Source organism: Chaetodon trifascialis, chromosome 8, assembly GCF_039877785.1.
Source record: "Chaetodon trifascialis isolate fChaTrf1 chromosome 8, fChaTrf1.hap1, whole genome shotgun sequence".
Lineage (NCBI taxonomy): Eukaryota > Metazoa > Chordata > Actinopteri > Chaetodontiformes > Chaetodontidae > Chaetodon > Chaetodon trifascialis.
In genome coordinates this window covers 25,899,029-25,912,074 of record NC_092063.1, presented here as the reverse complement: position 1 = coordinate 25,912,074, position 13,046 = coordinate 25,899,029, and the positions used below count along the sequence as shown (strand labels likewise).

Below are 13,046 nucleotides of genomic sequence, written 5' to 3'. Positions count from 1 at the left end.
TAGCCTCAGTTACTGACAGACGGTATTATCCATCCAATGAATAGAATGTGATTCAAATGTATGGCATCTATATTGAATTGAAAGTATTGCTGTTGCTGACACAATTGTGGTCATTAATCATTTACCTCCGTTTCTCCCCCCCCCCCCCAGGTACGCTGCTCTGGTCCAGGCTTGGAGCGTGCTAAGGTCGGGGAGAAAGGGGAGTTCATTGTTGACTGCACCAACGCTGGCCCAGCTGACCTGACCATTGAGATCATCTCAGACAGCGGCACCGAGGCCGAGGTTCACATCCAGGACAACGGAGACGGGACCTACACCATCACCTACATCCCTCTCTACCCTGGCTCGTACACTCTCACCATCCGCTACGGTGGCCAGGATGTGCCCAACTTCCCTGCTCGACTTAACGTGGAGCCTGCAGTGGACGCCAGTGGAGTCCGTGTGTTCGGACCAGGAGTGGAGGGCAAAGGTGCACTAACACACATTGCTTAGTTTGTGTTTTGGTCACCATGTTTTATGTGTTTTGTCCACGTTTAAGTGGAATTTCTTTGTCAGTGTCATTGGAACACTGCAGAGCAATTCCTGACCTCATTTTACCCGACATATAAAATTATTCCAATGAATTCCACATGGTGTGGTATACAGACTGCGCTGGTATCTGATTAGTGCATTCCTAAATGTAATCCAAGCCTGTGCAAGCTTGCAAAAATTTCACCAACATGCTGTATGTTCCCTGTCCTGTGTTTGTAGGTGTTTTCCGTGAGGCGACCACAGACTTCACTGTTGACGCTCGTGCTCTCACACAGGCCGGAGGCGACCACATCAAAACCCTTATCAGCAACCCATCTGGCAGCCGTACAGACTCCCTGATCACCGACCGTGGTGATGGAACCTACAATGTAGAGTACACTCCATATGAGGAGGGTGAGTTCAAAAGTAGCCGTGTGTGCAGATTTTGTATTTCTCCAGTACATGAGTTTGAAGCGGTCCTCAAATTGTCTGTATGCTTCAGGCCCGCACAGTGTGGAGGTTTGCTATGATGGCTCTCCGGTGCCTAAAAGTCCATTCCGTGTTGCCGTCACTGAAGGCTGTGATCCAGCTCGTGTTCGCGTACACGGGCCTGGCCTGAAAGGCGGCATCACCAACAAGCCCAACAAGTTCACAGTGGAAACCCGGTGCGTGAGACGAAACATTATTTTGTATAGTCCAAGGTTTAAAAGCACAAATGTCACTGAATGTTTCCTGCTTGTATTTTTTATGTTCATCATTTCCTGTGCAGAGGAGCGGGTACTGGTGGTCTTGGTCTGGCAATGGAGGGTCCATCAGAGGCCAAAATGTCCTGCACTGACAACAAGGATGGCAGCTGCAGTGTGGAGTACATCCCATACGAGCCTGGCACATACAACCTCAATATCACCTATGGAGGACAGCCCATCAAAGGTACAGCTGGACAAAATGAATCAAATGAAATTGTTTATTGTGGACAGGAATACTGTGAATATACTTCAGTTATATTATCGATTTTTGAGACCATAAACACAGGAACAATGAGAGAATGAGGAACATATGAGGAAAACATGGAGGATTTTGCTGTGATAAAGTTTGTAAAACTCTCTCTGCATGCTGAACTGCTGGAGAATTTTGGAGTAGTTAAAAAAGCATTTTCTGGTGTTTTGTCTGTGCAGGTAGTCCATTCTCAGTGCCAGTCAGTGACACAGTGGACAGTACCAAGGTGAAGTGCCAGGGTCCAGGCCTGGGCAACAATGTCAGGGCCAACATTCCTCAGGCATTCACAGTGGACGCCTCCAAAGCTGGTGTGGCCCCACTGCAGGTCCGCGTACAAGGGCCCAAAGGTAATTGTGTGTTCTAATGTTTCTAATGTGTCACTATTCATGATCAGTGCTTGTATTTTTCAACAGTCACATACAAAAACAATCCCAAGCAACAATTCTAACATTTAGTATTTAACTTCCTGTTTCTCTGCGTGTGTGTGTAGGTGTGGTGGAGCCAGTGGAAGTGGTGGATAACGGTGACCAGACTCACACAGTCAACTATGTTCCCACCAGAGAGGGACCATATTCCATTAATGTGTTGTATGCTGATGAGGAGATCCCACGCAGGTAACGCACAAAAAACACACATCAGCATCTGGTAGTATCTGAATATTTGTTCCTCTTCAGTTGCCATTGGTGTTTATGCAGCCCCTCTCTTTCCCTCCATCAGCCCCTACAAGGTGAAGGTGCTCCCCACCCACGATGCCAGTAAAGTGCGTGCCAGCGGACCTGGCCTCAACACCACCGGCGTGCCCGCCTCTCTGCCCGTCGAGTTCACCATTGATGCCAAAGATGCAGGCGAGGGACTGCTGGCAGTGCAGATCACTGTGAGTGCTCATGTGGTGACAATGAAACATGCTTATTTTTGTAACTGTTTTCAAATTTGGTAATTTGCCCCCTTCAGGACCCAGAGGGGAAGCCCAAGAAGGCCAACATCCGTGACAACCACGACGGGACCTACCTGGTGTCCTATGTGCCAGACATGACTGGCAGATACACCATCCTCATTAAGTATGGAGGGGATGAGATCCCATACTCACCCTACCGTATCAGGGCCCTGCCCACCGGGGATGCCAGCAAGTGCACTGTCACAGGTATGTAACGGCCAGTTAGACCACTGGACATACATTTGTTGTCATATAGTGCGGATATTTGAAAAGTAGACTTACACACAAATCTTACTCATGCATTTTACTTTTACCTTAAGGAGGCAGCAATGTCTGTCGTTTATGTGGAGGAGCATTCGTATTTTGGAATAGAAAATATAAATGAGCTGCTGGTTATCTAAAGTAATTAACAAAACAAGAAATAGTTTTATTACAATTTTATTGTGTTAGATACGTTTCATCTAATTTTCAGTCATTTTTAATGTTTAAAGGAAAAGTTTGACATGTAAGGAAATACACCAGCTCACTTCCATGCAGAGAACTCCATGAGAAGACTGATCGCATTCACATCCCTGTCCATTAAATATGAAGCTGTAGCCGAGAGATGGTTAACTTGTCATAACATAAGACTGGAAGCAAGGGGAAGCAGCTAATCCATACAAAAACCATAACTTGTATTTACATTTCAGTTAAACAAACAATACGACGTGCTAATTAGCGTGATTTAGAGGTGCTCGTAGGTGGATTTAGTTACCTTTGACCTATTTCCGCTTCCAGTCTTTGCTCGAGTTTCATATTTAATATCAGACATGAGACTTCTCATCTTGCTTTCAACAATAAAATGAATAAGCCTATTTCTTAAAATGTCAAACTATTCCTTCAAAATAAAGCCATTTTATACTGGTGTTGTTTTTTTTGTCTTTTAAGAAAAATGAATTTTATTCAGAGCTGTGATGTGTGATAGTTACAGTGATTACAAACCATAATCTCCGATTATAACTCGGCTTGATTTAGTTCTAGTAAGATGTCCTCAGAAAAGATTTAAAACAGCAAACTGTGAGGTTGTGAAAAATAGCTCGGCCACTGAAGTTGATTTCTCTGAGTGTACCTCCTGCTCATGTCTAATGTTTCATGCATTGTTGTGTTGTGTTCCTCACGCTGTGCTCCTCAGTTACACTCCCCCTGACCCAAGTCCCCGCTGTACACACACACAGACACCCCCCTGCTTCACACTCCACCGTCACCATTTGTTTTGATCCCAGTGTTTGGAGCACAGTTAAAGCCTCCCCCCACCCGCACCCCCACCTGACTGTCTTTTATTTGTCACTTTTTTCTCTCGCTCCCCTGCTTCTCACCGTTCCTATTATCAGTCTCAATCGGCGGTCACGGTTTAGGTAAGCCTACTGAACAACTTCAGAATGTAGAGGAACTCTTCTTTCTCTCTGTCAGCATGGAGGATAGTGGCACCAGCTTTCAATAGGATATCCCATTTTCTCTCTCTCTCTCTCTCTCTCTCTCTCTCTCTCTCTCTCTCCTCTCATGGTTCTCTCTCCCATATCTCTTTCCTCCCATCTTATTTTCCCTTTCTCCCTCACAACTGTTTGTCTCTTTTTCCCTCTCATATTATTTATTGGACAAACTAATGGACTAACAGAGTAGGCAGGATGGCATGGTGGAAATGGCTAATTTAGCTTTCAGTTCTACATGGAAACTGTGTGATTATAACATATGAACCATTGGTAACAACGTACAGTCAATGGAAATAACATGACTAGATCTCATCCAACTTTAACCTGGTCTCATGGTTGTGGAATGTGCATGCTGAATATTTTGTGTGTGGCTCTTTGTGTCTCTGTAAGATGACAATAACAACTTACATCTCATCATTGACCCTTTCTTCCCAAAATGTAAGGTGCTGGTGTTGGCCCAACGATCCAGATTGGTGAACAGACAGTCATCACAGTGGACGCCAAGGCTGCTGGGAAAGGCAAGGTGACATGCAGCGTGTGCACACCTGAAGGGGCAGAGCTTGACGTGGATGTCGTTGAAAATGAGGACGGCACGTTTGACATCTTCTACACGGCCCCGCAGCCTGGCGAGTATGTCATCTGCGTCCGTTTCGGAGGGGAGCACATCCCTAACAGTCCCTTCCAAGTCACGGTGAGTGGTGTGCATTTCAGCCTTCATTTCTATTTACACAGGGTACTTTAGCTGAGCATTCATGCTCTTTATAGCATAAAGATAGCAAAAAACATTAATTGATAGATTAGTGGAACAACAGAAACAAAATAATAATAACAGATGGAGTCAAGGAGTAAAACAGAAAAACTGATAATAAACAAGATGTAGCCTCAGTCAGGCAGGCAGACAATGATTATTAGAATGTTACGGGCGGGTAGAAGTGTTTTAATTGTCAGATGATTGAAGACCCTTCCAAGCAAGAGCAAAGGCACTTTATCATACAGAATATGGTGTTCAGTGTTATGATTATCACCAGTAATGTACACGTACACGCCAAGCTTTTCTTGCATTTTGCAAAGTTTTCTATGTGTCACTTAAAGAGAAAACTAACCAAGGCAGATTTGTACCCAGACATCCTCAATCCTCTCCAGACTCTGTATGTGCGTGTATTAATAAAGAAATAAACTAATACATATTTAAAGTACTAAAACTAGTTCTGATTTAAGAAGATTAAGTATGTTTGCACTAAGGGAAAGTTGTAATTTCTCAGTGGCACAGTTGGCAGAATCATAACAGTATCATCTGCATAAAGAGGGATTTTACACTCAAAGAGGAGACAGTCTCATTTACATAAATAAGAAACAGAAGAGTCTTTTTTAAGCATTTTGGATCTTGGTGCTGCACACCCTTTGTAACCAGCAGGAATTCAGATTTTTTACTCACTGATGTCGGTCAGATTAACAGCCAGTTACAGACGTCAGGTCAGAAAAAGTTAATGTTTAGAGTAAAGAGTGAAAAAAGATTTACTGTATCAAACATAAATAAATGAATAAGATATAAATATGTGAATAGGGAGACACTGTGTTTCTTCTTATTCAACCTAATTTAAAAATGATTCCATCACACAAGACGAGAGTAACAGCAGAGGTGAGGTATGGTTTGCTTTAAAACCAGACTGATGTCTTAATGAGGAATGCTTTTAACTGAATAGTAACAGGAACTCCAGGATTTGCGACAGGCAGACAACTCAGATGTCACTGGGATAACAAACAGCAACCTACACACTCTCAGCTCTCTTTGTGTTTGGTGTAAAAATGTGAGTGAGAGATGCTGCATGGACTTTTTCTCCCTACAGAAGCTCCATGAGTGGGTCCTGCTGTCATCAGACATTCTTACATCTCTCTGACTGCTGTTTTATTCCCCTCCAATCCCTTCCATCTTTCTTACCCTCTCCATTCCCTACACCACCCCTACCCACCCCCTCAACACCTCCCACCCCTTCAGGCACTGGAAGGAGCGCCATCTGACCAGCTCATGCAGCAGAGCCAAATGCCCCAGTACTACGCTCAACAGCCCTGGGTACCTAAAACCTCTGCCTCCAGCCTCTCTCACCCCTCTCAACCAAATTTTTGTTTTAACCCTCTCTATTAGCTCTTTCTCTTCCCCTTTCACGTCATCGCACATGGCCTCACTTCATCAGCCTGCATCAGTGTCTGCTGTCTCTCATTGCAGGTGTTTCATCTCTGAGGGTTTTATTTTTCTCTCATTTCACTCCCACCACCTCATAAACAGGATTCCATAAATACATGGACAGTGCAACAGGCTGCATGATAGAAACAAGGCACATTAATATTCTTCCCTTGAGTGCTCCAAAATGTGCACACGTCCAGTTTTATTTAGAAGCACAAGGAAATACTTCCCTTCAATTTGGGACTTACATATTCTCCATAAATGATTTTGCAGTCCATGTTCAGCAGTGCTCCATGTCAGCTGAAGCAGCCATTTTGAGAATCATCAATGTGGGCATGCTCCACATTTTACAAAATGGCTAACTTCTTCATTCTCCCTTGACCTGCTGGTGTTTTTGTCCTCATCTCATTCTCTCTCGCAGTTATGTCGGTGTCATCATCCTGACCATGATTGTCATCTCCACTGTCAATCATTTCATGTCATGATTGTCTCATCCTGTTTTGTTTGTTGGTGTTTGGAAGCCTTTACTCCTCTGTCCTGCGCTGTTGATCGTATCTGTGACACATACTGTTAGTCACCACACCCATCACCACAACCTCTTCAGACAGTGTGTCTGACCTCTGCCCTGTGTCTCCCAGGCAACAGACAGACCAATGGGAATGAATGGTCTAGATGTGGCAGGGCTGAGACCGTTTGACCTGGTTATCCCATTCACCATCCAAAAGGGAGAGATCACAGGTAACAAAAGCAAGTGAGCGGTATGATGAGCACAGACCGACTGAACTCCACTCTGCAGTGATGGTGTCTTTGTGAAAGCTGACTGTATGTCTCTGTCCTCTTTTGAAGGTGAGGTCCGAATGCCATCGGGCAAGGTGGCCAAGCCTGACATCACAGACAACAAGGATGGCACTGTTACTGTCAAGTACGCCCCCACTGAGGCCGGCCTGCACGAGATGGACATCAAATATGATGGCATCCACATCCCTGGTACAGCTTACCTCTGAAGTGTTTGCAGAAATACTTCAGAAATACAGAAAGACTTTTGGAACATTTAACGTGCATGAAAAACAATGTTGGAGAAAATGCCATCACAAATCACCATTCTCTCGTCCTCTTCTTCCTCTCTGATGTCATTCACAGGAAGTCCCTTACAGTTCTATGTGGACTACATGAACAGTGGTAACGTCAGTGCCTATGGCCCTGGCCTCATCCATGGGACTGTCAACAAGCCTGCTGTCTTCACTGTTAACACTAAAGATGCTGGAGAGGGTATGTAGCTGTCATATGGCAGTATATACCTGTCATGGAGATGTGCACATCTATTACCTCTACATCTTATTAGTCATGCTGTACATAGGTACAGTTTTTATTCATTTTGCACAGTAATTAGTTTTGTAACAAAAGCGCACCCACCAGTTTGCTCACACTGTTCATATCATGGTCGTGTAGGTGGTCTGTCTCTGGCCATTGAGGGTCCATCCAAGGCAGACATCAGCTGTGTGGACAACCAGGATGGGACCTGCACTGTGTCCTACCTGCCCGTCCTGCCAGGAGACTACAGCATCCTGGTCAAATACAATGACAAGCACATCCCTGGCAGCCCCTTCTCTGCGAGAATTACAGGTAAGATCATCTGTTCTCAAGTCCTTAATTCCTTAAAAGAAATATGTAGGCCACCATCCCTCACTGAAATGTTCACATTGGCTGGATCAACTTGAAAACAAATAGAACTTAAAACTAATGCCTTGTCTCTCAACCTAGAAGAACTCCTTTCCTAGTGGTTCAAACTGTTGCATTGCATTGCAATCACTGCTGGAACAGAGCCCTCAGTTCCACCTGTGCTTTTCCTCTCATGACAAGTCAAAATGTCTGCTGTGAAAAAGGTTCTGTGATAATCTGATTCAAACAACAGTGCTCTGATTTTAGCCTGTGGGATTCAGGTTAGCAAGATTATTCAGTTCTCCAAACATCGTTACCAATTGATAAAAATGCAGTCGGTTTACATGTCAGGGTGGTCATGACAGAAAAGTTTAGGGAACCACTCCCCTGTCCTCCCCTCTGTCCTCAGAGTGTGTTCATGTTGTCAGTGTCTAACTGGCCCGTCACTGCTGCATCTACAGGTGATGACTCCATGAGGATGTCCCATCTGAAGGTGGGCTCAGCTGCAGATATCCCACTGGACATCGGAGAGCTGGATATCAGCCAGCTGACCGCCTCCCTCACCACGCCCTCGGGCCGCGAGGAGCCCTGCCTGCTGAAGATGCTGCGTAACGGACATGTTGGTGAGCGTGTGTGAAAAGAAAAGTCTCAGCTGTTGTCGTCTTCTTCCTCCTTGGTTTAACCCTCCTCCTCCTGTTTTTATCCACGTGTCTATCACAGGCATCTCATTTGTTCCTAAGGAGATTGGAGAGCACCTGGTGAACATCACAAAGAACGGTCGCCATATTCCAAACAGCCCCATTTCTGTTATGATCAGCCAATCAGAGATTGGTGATGCCAGCCGTGTACGTGTGAGTGGCCAGGGCCTGAGCGAGGCCAGGACCTTTGAGCCTGCTGAGTTCATCATTGACACTCGTGATGCAGGTAGATATATGTGGTAGTTTTTTACATTTTTTTTTCTGTCATCCAGATGTAATATTTCTAACCACTCTTGTGTTTCTTCCATACAGGCTATGGCGGCCTGAGCCTGTCCATTGAGGGGCCCAGTAAAGTGGACATCAACACTGAGGACCAGGAGGACGGCACCTGTAAGGTCACCTACTGCCCCACTGAGCCAGGAAATTACATCATCAACATCAAGTTCGCTGACCAACATGTGCCAGGTGCATATCTTCAACCAGCCAGGGATTACAGAGAACAGCAGTGTTGTTTGGAATGACTAAACTGAATCAGTCCTTGTGTGTGCTCAGGGAGTGCATTCACAGTGAAGGTAACAGGGGAGGGCAGGATGAAGGAGAGCATCACCAGGAAGAGGAGAGCAGCATCAGTCGCCAATGTGGGCAGTCAGTGCGACCTCAGCCTCAAGATCCCAGGTGACAGGAAATAATGACATTACAATGCATCTCTCTTTTGTCATGGTCGAATTCAAGCTCCACATTATGACACAGCTGGTGTGCTTCGTTAGGTGTGTAACTGTCAGAGAAATAATAACTAAATGACAGTTTGCTTTAAATAGTTTTTGAGGTCCTGGTAAGTGGGTTTTGTCACCTTTGGACTAACTGCCTGAATGATCCACCTCCATCTTAACTGTACACATGAGAGTGGAATTAACTAACTCAAGAAAATGAAGCCTGTTTCTCAAAATGTTGATCTGTTCCTTTAAAACAAATGACTCCGGTCAGTGTTACGTTACAGAAAAGTTACACAGTCTCACTTCATACATGTGTTTGCAATGATTCAAAAATCTGTCTGTCTGCCTCTTCAGAGATCAGCATAGCGGACATGACAGCTCAGGTGACCAGCCCGTCTGGCCAGATTCACAAGGCTGACATTATGGAGGGAGAGAACAACACCTACTGCATTCGTTTTGTCCCCACCGAGACGGGGGTGCATACCGTATGTGTGAAATACAACGGCATGCATGTGCCTGGCAGCCCGTTCCAGTTCACGGTGGGCCCCCTGGGAGAGGGTGGGTCTCATAAGGTTCGTGCTGGAGGGCCAGGCTTGGAGAGAGCAGAGGCTGGAGTACCAGGTTAGTATGGTTGGATTGTGTGTGTGTGTGTGTGTGTGTGTGTGTGTGTGTGTGTGTGTGTGTGTGTGTGTGTGTGTGTGTGTGTGTGTGTGTGTGTGTGTGTGTGTGTGTGTGTGTGTGTGTGTGTGTGTGTGTGTGTGTGTGTGTGTGTGTGTGTGTGTGTGTCGGGGGAATGTGTTATTTACAGTGTGCTTGACTCTGTTTTGGCCCGTGTGTTGTGTGTAGCTGAGTTCAGTATCTGGACAAGAGAGGCTGGAGCTGGGGGTCTCAGCATTGCCGTTGAGGGGCCAAGCAAGGCTGAAATCGCCTTTGAGGACCGCAAGGATGGCTCCAGTGGAGTGTCCTACATCGTGCAGGAACCTGGTGAGAGAAGAGACGTTAATGAATGGATGAGAACAGATTAAATGTTTATACGTCCAGTAAATGTATGTTCTTAAATGCTGTTTTTTTTACGTTCCTCTACATATACTTATATTCTTGTCCCTCTTTGGCGTAAATGTTTTTTTTTTTGTTTTTTTTGAAGAAATTAGATCTTTATATGGTCACTGGTTTTGTAGTTATGTGGCTGGTGTGACTCTCTGACTTGAAATCTGTGCTCCTGTAGGAGACTATGAGGTGTCAATCCGTTTCAACGACGAACACATCCCTGACAGCCCCTTCATCGTCCCCGTGGCCTCGCCATCGGATGACGCCCGTCGCCTCACTGTTGCCAGTCTTCAGGTGAGGCTCTGAGACACACACACACCAGGCCGTAGTGCACTGCCTACAATGGAGCAGCAGCAGCAGATCGTAGTTTCACTTTTGGTGCTATATCAAATTGAGGGAGTCCAGGTGTGGACAGAATGTCATGAAGACTTACGCAATGCAATGCAAAAGACTTTGAATAAGTTCTACCTTATTAGGAAAGTTGTGAAGTTGAGCTCATGAGGACCTTGATAGTGTGGAGTAACAATGACAGCTGACAATGTCTTATTCTTCAGTTTTACATGTTAAGTGTTCTAGCTTGTTTTAAGTATATAGCAGATTAGTGAATGTTTCAGCAGGCCATCATGGTTCGAGTTTAAGCATAAGAGTGCAGATATACAGGCGTAGGATCAGCATCTGCTACTCCATTGTAAGGCAGTGCAAGGGCTCCTGGAATACTATAGGACTGTGTGTGTTTCTCGTGCCTCATTCTAAAGGCTCCCAACAGCCTCCCTCCTCTAAAGTGACATGGGGCGCTAAAGGGTTAAAGAGGTCTGACATGGGCTGTTTTTCCTTTCTACACACACAAGTACGCACAGTTCTGTGGAAGCCCATTTCTGATGAAGAAAAAAACAGAAGAAAAGTTATGCTGAACTGAAATGAAAAATCAAATAAGTCAAAATTATGAGATACTCAATAAACATTATGACTCACTAAGTCAAATTTATGAGATCATTATCTTGTAATCAAACATTTGACTGTCTCATAATGTTGAATTACCTGAGTATTATTACTTTTGTCCTGCAGAGCTTTTCACCTTTTTTTTTTTTTTGTGGTAGAAATGGGCCTCCATACAACACTGACTGTCATTAACATGACTCTTCACTTGCATGCAGACCCACCCTCACACAAACACAGATAACTCACACATATCTATAAACCTACACATATACTCACAGATAAACTGCAGAACTTGCACATGAGCTTGTTCCTGAAGTATTTCACTTTTTCCTGTTCTCTTCCATTTCTGTTTAACCATTCACACAAAGACCTGCTTTCTCTTCCTTCTCACTGCACAGCCCTCCTCTTTAGCCTTGTTAGCGGCCTCCAGGTAAGGTACATAGTAGCATATGTTATCTGAATATGACACTTTGGTGATCATGATGCTATTAACTGGACAGCATTAAGTAACAGTTTGCTGATGCTCGTGGTCAGCAGGGGGCAATTTGCATAGTTATTTAGTTTGTGTTTGGTGACACAGTGTTGAGTGTGTGAGTATGTGTTGTCGAGCAGGAGTCGGGTTTGAAGGTGAACCAGCCGGCATCATTTGCCGTCAGCCTGAACGGGGCAAAGGGTGTGATTGATGCAAAGGTCCACAGCCCATCTGGAGCTCTGGAGGAGTGCTGTGTTACGGAGATTGATCAAGGTAACCATGGGGATGACATCTAGAACCTTCATACTGCTCACACGATGTCACATTTTGGGGAGAATTGTGATAGTGTCGCTAAAAATGAGGTGTGCTTTACCTTTCCCCTCCTCACTGTTAGATAAGTACGCAGTCCGGTTCATCCCCAGAGAGAATGGTCTCTATCTAATTGATGTGAAGTTCAACGGAAGTCACATCCCTGGTAGTCCGTTTAAGATCCGAGTTGGAGAGACGGGCCAGGCTGGAGACCCTGGGATGGTGTCTGCCTATGGACCAGGACTGGAGGGAGGCACCACAGGTAAAACACTGCCCCTCTAAACAACAGAAGAGAACTAAATGAAATGGGAGTGAGAGTGAATTCCAGCTGAACAGTCTTTTTCCCTGTACTACTAAACCTCATTCATCTCCACCAGGGACTGCATGTGAATTTGTGGTGAACACGAGTAACGCAGGCCCTGGCGCTTTAGCTGTGACCATTGACGGTCCCTCCAAGGTGAAGATGGACTGTGTGGAGTGCCCCGAAGGCTACAGGGTCACATACACCCCAATGGCGCCTGGCAACTATCTCATTTCCATCAAATACGGTGGTCCTTACCACATTGTCGGAAGCCCCTTCAAGGCCAAAATCACTGGTGAGGAAAATCTTTGTTATTCAGGGAAACAAAAGGAAAGGATTTGATTTAAAAACAGTAAAAGATTAAAAACTGAATGAAAATATCTCAGAGGTTACCTTACGCTCCCCTCTCCATCTTCCAGGTTCCAAGCTCGTGGCCAGCCATAGTATGCACGAAACCTCTTCTGTCATGGTTGACCCTGTGACCCGTGCCATCAGCTGTTCTCAGCAGGGCGTTCCCACCCAGTCAGATGCCAGCAAGGTTGTGGCCAAGGGTCTGGGCTTGACCAAGGGCTTCATTGGTCAGAAAAACAGCTTCAGTGTTGACTGCAGCAAAGCAGGTGTGTGTGATTATGTTGTTAATGAGCGGTTTTTAGTCGTTTTCCACCTGCCTTTCCAAGTCTGCTTCACTCACTCAACTTGCCAGACCATTTAGTCTTGAACATACCAGCATTTCAAACAATAAACTTTAGTAACACAATAATTTCATTTCGTGGATTAGTGGGCCGGAGTAAATTTGTGCAAATTTTAGGTAATTCTG

At 45.1% G+C, this 13,046-nt stretch overlaps 1 protein-coding gene across 3 annotated transcripts in view; it reads left to right on the top strand.

Moving 5' to 3' along the window:
• Nucleotides 1-13,046, top strand: part of flna (filamin A, alpha (actin binding protein 280)) — a 44,989-nt gene that overhangs the window by 29,978 nt on the left and 1,965 nt on the right. The window contains exons 22-47 of one of the 3 annotated variants that reach the window (XM_070967607.1): nt 151-469; nt 751-924; nt 1,013-1,175; nt 1,280-1,440; nt 1,686-1,853; nt 1,997-2,120; nt 2,224-2,380; nt 2,458-2,647; nt 3,811-3,834; nt 4,353-4,600; nt 5,906-5,980; nt 6,730-6,829; nt 6,938-7,078; nt 7,232-7,360; nt 7,541-7,714; nt 8,212-8,373; nt 8,471-8,674; nt 8,761-8,913; nt 9,001-9,123; nt 9,516-9,782; nt 10,008-10,145; nt 10,387-10,502; nt 11,760-11,892; nt 12,014-12,190; nt 12,306-12,524; nt 12,649-12,846. In XM_070967607.1, coding sequence (XP_070823708.1) covers nt 151-469; nt 751-924; nt 1,013-1,175; nt 1,280-1,440; nt 1,686-1,853; nt 1,997-2,120; nt 2,224-2,380; nt 2,458-2,647; nt 3,811-3,834; nt 4,353-4,600; nt 5,906-5,980; nt 6,730-6,829; nt 6,938-7,078; nt 7,232-7,360; nt 7,541-7,714; nt 8,212-8,373; nt 8,471-8,674; nt 8,761-8,913; nt 9,001-9,123; nt 9,516-9,782; nt 10,008-10,145; nt 10,387-10,502; nt 11,760-11,892; nt 12,014-12,190; nt 12,306-12,524; nt 12,649-12,846 — 4,237 coding nt within the window. The remainder of the gene's footprint in view (nt 1-150; nt 470-750; nt 925-1,012; nt 1,176-1,279; nt 1,441-1,685; nt 1,854-1,996; nt 2,121-2,223; nt 2,381-2,457; nt 2,648-3,810; nt 3,835-4,352; nt 4,601-5,905; nt 5,981-6,729; nt 6,830-6,937; nt 7,079-7,231; nt 7,361-7,540; nt 7,715-8,211; nt 8,374-8,470; nt 8,675-8,760; nt 8,914-9,000; nt 9,124-9,515; nt 9,783-10,007; nt 10,146-10,386; nt 10,503-11,759; nt 11,893-12,013; nt 12,191-12,305; nt 12,525-12,648; nt 12,847-13,046) is intronic. The other 2 variants (XM_070967608.1, XM_070967609.1) reach the window with 2 other exon arrangements.